The sequence below is a fragment of the Henckelia pumila genome, unplaced genomic scaffold (genome assembly GCF_033568475.1).
Source record: "Henckelia pumila isolate YLH828 unplaced genomic scaffold, ASM3356847v2 CTG_477:::fragment_2:::debris, whole genome shotgun sequence".
In the NCBI taxonomy this organism is placed as follows: domain Eukaryota; kingdom Viridiplantae; phylum Streptophyta; class Magnoliopsida; order Lamiales; family Gesneriaceae; genus Henckelia; species Henckelia pumila.
In genome coordinates, this window is record NW_027331841.1 from 24091 (window position 1) to 30258 (window position 6168).

Consider the following 6168-nt stretch of genomic DNA (forward strand, 5'->3'; position numbering starts at 1 on the left):
TTCGAGGTAGCTTCCTCAACCAACTAGTTGCGCCATAAGACTTTCACCATTGGAATCTCTCTGTTTCTCAACCTACGAACTTGTCTGTCAAAGATTTGAACAGGCATCTCCTCGTAGGACAAGTCCGGCGTCCAATCCACTGGCTCATGGCGGATAACATGAGAAGGATTTGCCACATACTTCCTTAACATGGAGATATGGAAGACATTGTGAACACCCTCCAAGTTGGGTGGTAGTGCCACTCTGTAAGCTCGAGCCCCAACCTTTTTTAGGATCTCAAAAGGTCCTATATATCTTGGACTCAATTTATCCTTTTTCCCGAATCTCATAATACCTTTCCATGGTGACACCTTTAAAAATACATGGTCACCTACTTCAAACTCCAAATCTCTACGTCGCTGGTCGGCGTAACTTTTCTATCGACTTTGAGCTGTCAACATTCTGTCTCTGATCTTGGCTATCACATCTACTGTTTGGGTCACTACTTCCGGTCCCAAAACAGCTCTCTCTCCAACTTCATCCCAGTGTAGGGGAGTTCTACACCTTCTCCCATACAACGCCTCATAAGGAGCCATGCCAATAGTTGCTTGATAACTATTGTTGTAAGTAAACTCCACTAAAGGCAATTTCGATTCCCAATTACCTCCAAAGTCGATCATACAAGCTCTCAACATGTCTTCGAGTATTTGGATCACTCGTTCTGATTGACCATCTGTCTGAGGGTGGAAAGCTGTACTGAAAGCTAGATTCGTTCCCAATCCTCTATGTAAACTTTCCCAAAAGTTTGAAGTGAATTTAGGGTCTCTGTCAAATACTATCCTCGCTGGTACTCCATGCAATCTGACAATTTCTCGAATGTACAACTCTGCATACTGATTCATCGAGAAGTTATTCCTGACTGAAATAAAGTGAGCTGACTTAGTTAACCTGTCAACTATCACCCAAATCGAGTTCATCCTTCGTGTTGAAACTGGCAATCCTACCACGAAATCCATGGTGACATCTTCCCACTTCCATGTGGGTATTGACAATGGTTTCAGGAGTCCTGCCGATCTCTGATGCTTGATCTTCACCTGCTGGCAAGTCAAACATTCATTCACAAATTTAACAACATCCCTCTTCATTCCCGGCCACCAATATAAGGATTGCAGATCCTTATACATTTTCGTACTTCCTGGATGAATGGAATACGAAATAGTATGGGCATCAGTCATCACTTCAAATCTCAGTGAGTCTACTGCTGGCACCCACATTCTACCTCGGTGATGAACAATTCCATCTTTGACAGTGTACAATGTACCACCCTTAGCTTCATCTCTGTTCCTCCACAACGTCAACTGTTCATCAGAAGCTTGGCCTGCACGAATTCTCTCAAGAAAACTAGGTACTACTGTTAAAGCTGCTAGAGTGCATACCTCCATTGGTTCGAATACCTCCAACCACATCCGTTCAATTTCAGCAATCAATTCCTGCTGGACTGTCAATTGGTTCAATGTCGCAGACTTGCGACTCAATGCATCTGCTACAGCATTAGCCTTACCCGGATGATAGCTAATGTCACAGTCGTAGTCCTTCACCAATTCCAGCCATCGACTCTGCCTCATATTCAACTCCTTCTGAGTGAGGAAATATTTTAGGCTTTTGTGATCAGTGAAAATCTGACACATTTCTTCGTACAAGTAGTGTCTCCAAAGCTTCAAAGCACAAAACCACTGCCGCCAATTCAAGATCATGAGTCGGGTAGTTCCTCTCATGAACCTTCAGCTGTCGAGATGCATATGCTATTACTTTATTATCCTGCATCAAAACAACTCCTAATCCACTCTTAGAAGCATCGGTATAAACCACAAAACGACCCGTGCCTTCGGGAATTGCTAGCACTGGCGCTGACATCAGTCTTTTTTTCAATTCGGCAAAGCTCTTCTCACATTGATCTGACCATACAAACTTCATACCTTTTCGAGTTAAGGAAGTCAGTGGTAGAGCTATCTTAAAGAAGTCTTGAATAAATCTCCTGTAGTAGCCTGCTAAACCCAAAAAACTTCGTATTTCTGTAGCATTCTTCGGAGCAACCCAATTCCGAACCGCTTCCACCTTAGACGGATCGACCTCAATCCCTTTAGCTGAAAATATATGACCCAAAAATGAAATCTGCTCTAGCCAAAATTCACACTTACTGAATTTAGCATACAGCTGCTTTTCTTTTAGAATCTGCAACACTGTAGTCAAGTGCTGACGATGTTCCTCCCTATTGCGAGAATAGATCAATATGTCATCTATGAAGACTATGACAAACTAACCCAAGAAAGGTTGAAACACCCTGTTCATCAAATTCATGAAAACAGCTGGTGCATTGGTCAACCCAAACGGCATTACCAAGAACTCGTAGTGGCCATAGCGAGTCCTGAATGTTGTCTTCTGCACATCTGAATCTTTTACCTTCAGCTGATGGTAACCTGATCGTAGATCTATTTTTGAGAACACCTCTGCCCCTTGCAATTGGTCGAACAAGTCGTCTATTCTGGGCAAGGGATATCTGTTCTTTACTGTAACTCGGTTCAGCTCTCTGTAGTCAATGCACAATCTCATTGACCCATCTTTCTTCTTGACGAACAACACCGGTGCACCCCAAGGCGATACACTCGGTCTGATGAACCCCTTATCTAGCAACTCTTGCAACTGATCCTTTAATTCTTTCATCTCGGTCGGTGCCAATCTGTACGGTGCCTTAGAAGCTGGCTTAGTTTCAGGCAACAATTCTATCCCAAATTCGACTTCCCTGACTGGAGGCAATACCGCAACATCATCGGGAAAGACTTCCGGAAAATCTTTCACTACCTTCACTTCCCCAAGTTTTGGTCGCTGTACCTCCAGATCACCAATTAGACTCGCAAGAAATCCTGTACACCCATTACTCAATAATTGCCAGGCTGTTCCTACAGAAATCATACCTGGTGCGCTCTTCTTAGACGTAGTGCGGAACACCAACGATTTCCCGTTCTGATCTTTCACAGAGACAATTTTTGCAGTCAATAATAGTCTCATGCCGAGTCAACCAGTCCATCCCAAAAATTGCATTGAAATCCACCATTTTCAAAACAATAAAATCTGCACACAAAACTAGACTCTGCATCTGAACCTTGCAATTTCTTACCACACTATTACTTTTCAGTTCTTCTCCTGAGGGTAACGACACACAAAATTCCGAAATAGATTCATCCGGCAAGACCCTCAATTTCATCATAAAACTAACAGACATAAAAGAGTGTGTAGCTCCTGTATCTATCAACACGAATGCAGGTAAATCAGCAATACGAATCATACCTGAGACAATTGCAGAATCTGGGTCAACCTGATCGTGAGTCATAGCAAACACTCTTCCCTTGACATGCTCCTTTGACTGCGGGCAGTCTTTGACAAAATGCTCTGTCCTCTTGCAGAGAAAACAAGTATTGGTCCCAAGCATGCATTGACCGGAGTGTGATTTCCCACACTTCTGACAGATAGGTGCATTCTCCGGCCTTGGAGCGTTGGCGTTCGGTTGATTCTGTCCCTGAGGTCGCGCCTGATTGGGGTTTTGGCGCTGCTGCTGTTGCGATCTCCTTTGGGCTGGAGCTTGATACGGCCTCTTCTGACTAGACCCTTGCTGCTCTCTCCCTTGGTAACTAATCCTCTTCGCTTGCGATTCTTTGATAATATCATTCCCATCTTTTTTTGACAACATAGCCTCATCCACTGCTGCTCGGTACGTTTGTGCCCCACTCAATCTGACATCTCGTCGAATAGTGGCATTCAGTCCCTCTGTGAAATGCTTCAACTCCTCTGCAGCATTGCCCGAAATCATGGGCACAAAGTACCTCCCTCTCTCAAACTTTTTCACATACTCGGCAATGGACATGCTCCCTTGGCGGAGCTCCAGAAATTCTCTAGCAAGTCTAGTCCTGGTGCTGATAGTGAAATATTTCTCATAGAATACATCTTTGAATCCATTCCAAGTCAACGTAGTCATATCCATAGCAGAACGGGCTCCCTGCCACCAAACCCGTGCATCATCACGGAACATAAAGATGGCACACCTCACACGGTCTGCATCAGTGAGCTGCATGTAGTCAAAAATAGTCTCCACTGACTGCACCCATTCCTCGGCTACAAAGGGATCAGCCCCTTCTTTGAACTCCTGTGGCCCTAGATCCTTAAACTGTTTAAAGATCGGATTAGTTAATAGCGGCTGATTATTGTTCCGTCCTCCCGCTTGTGCTTGGATTAACTGTTGAATCTCTTCCCCTTGGGCTCTACTCTGCTCTTGCAACAGAGTCGCCAACCTAGCCAAAAACTGGTTGTTCTGATTGTCCTCATTGTTCGGATTCCTACGGTTAGCCATGATCCTGATGTCCATACCGTCCACATGCTTAATTAAACATAACATCCTACTCAATAGACATACACTATAAATCAAAAACATTATCATGCATCTTAAACAATCCATAACATAAAACTTACAGACATGAAGACGAAGCATAGGGTCGTGGCGAGAATGCATGTGTGCGACAAACCAAGGGCGAACTGCTCTGATACCAAGCTGTAACATCCCAATTTCACAATCGAAACGTTACTCAAACATAAATACTTAAATCTGGTAAAAATAAAAATTTTGCGGAAGCATCATCTTCTTTATTAAAAGGAGCATATAAAAATTGCACATAATAAAATAGTATCTAAAAATATTTGCCAAACATGGCCAACAACTAAAGAAAATTAAATTTGTTAGCCTCTCATCAAATAAAAAAAAATAAAATAAATGTTTTTAAAACATCTCCCAAGCTAAAACGTTCACACTCATGCATTGCCCGTTGGACCGACCCTGGCCTCTTCTTCATGCCCGGTCACATAATCATCAATATAAGCATCCACATCATCGTTATCTGCACCATTCAAGTATACTGAGTCGAAAGACTCAGCAAGAACAGACAGAAAAAGGATTTTCTACTCTAAAAAAAAAACATTAACTTAAACTTTCATGCAATAAACATAACTTTGATGTAGCCATAACATAAAAATATTTGAGGTGATGAAGTATGAGTAGTGTGATAACCGTCATAACGAGCCATTCATGGTTTCCTGTTGATCAACAAGCATATGTGAAACGACCCTAACTCTATAATTAATAAATAAATAAATATGCGGAATTTTTTTTTTTATTACTTACTAAATAAAATATGTACATATATGCACAGAATAAAAAGATTTAAAATAAATAAATAAATAATTAAATACTTAAATAAAAATGCATTCTTTAAAATAAAATAAATATCTGAGTCAAACATTTAATTAAAAATACTACATAAATAAAATGATTAAAATTTGCATGCACTGACAATATTCCATAAAATATTCAAAATTCACAACCACTGAAAAATAATATAAAATGTAACATGCTGACATAAATAAAACATGCATGTGACTCAGACATCTATCACGGTCACGGGGTCACTGCATGTCCGCTCATACATCCTCGCCTTCGGTGGGTACAACCTCATCCTCAACGTACTCACCTGCACCATACCAGTGTAGTGAGCCTAGAGGCCCAACATGCTAACATAACAAGGGTTTAAAATAATTTAAAACAATTAAATACTAATACATACATATACATGAATGAGCATGCTTGAAAATTTCATAACATCACATAACTTAACTTAAATAACATAATACATAAACATTGTTGAGCAATTATTTTCTAACATCGCATGGTTGTATCCGTAGTGTAACCTTAAATCATACATTAAATACTGATCAGCGTGGAAACCAACGTACGTGGCGGTGACGAATCACCTCTTAAATTGGCAGTAAACTGCCCTTCAATAGGTCACATATGGGGACGAATCCCCCTTAAATTGTCACACTACTTCAACTTCCAACATAAAATATTTTATTATTACTCAACCTTAAACATTTAATTATGCATAAAATTATTTCATGAATGCATGTACTTAAATAAAATGTGTGTCCTTCATATATATTTAATTTAATTTCTTACTAACATATAAATATTAAAATAACTTAATGCATAAAAATAATTAAATATATAATCAGGACACATGAAATTTTCTCATGGATGGTCCTGGACTGCTGGCCCTAACACTCAAGCCCATTAACTTAAATCTGGCC

At 40.5% G+C, this 6168-nt stretch overlaps 1 protein-coding gene across 1 annotated transcript; it reads right to left on the minus strand.

The window, feature by feature from the left end:
* Positions 1-23: 23 nt before the first annotated feature.
* On the minus strand, positions 24-4381 carry LOC140872821 (uncharacterized). Its single transcript, XM_073275718.1, has 7 exons — positions 2986-4381; positions 2657-2900; positions 2178-2248; positions 1956-2123; positions 928-1522; positions 471-543; positions 24-350 (listed from the first exon to the last, which is right to left on the minus strand). Exons 1-7 carry the CDS (start codon positions 4379-4381, stop codon positions 24-26), a joined length of 2874 nt encoding a protein of 957 aa, XP_073131819.1.
* Positions 4382-6168: the final 1787 nt, after the last annotated feature.

Coding starts and splice junctions, on each gene's coding strand:
- LOC140872821 (XM_073275718.1), bottom strand. CDS start 4,381: ATGGCTAACCGTAGGAATCCGAACAATGAGGACAATCAGAACAACCAG. Junction 2,901..2,985: donor ATCAGAACGGGAAATCGTTG/GTGTTCCGCACT, acceptor ATGGGTGTACAG/GATTTCTTGCGAGTCTAATT. Junction 2,124..2,177: donor GCAGCTGTATGCTAAATTCA/GTAAGTGTGAAT, acceptor ATATATTTTCAG/CTAAAGGGATTGAGGTCGAT.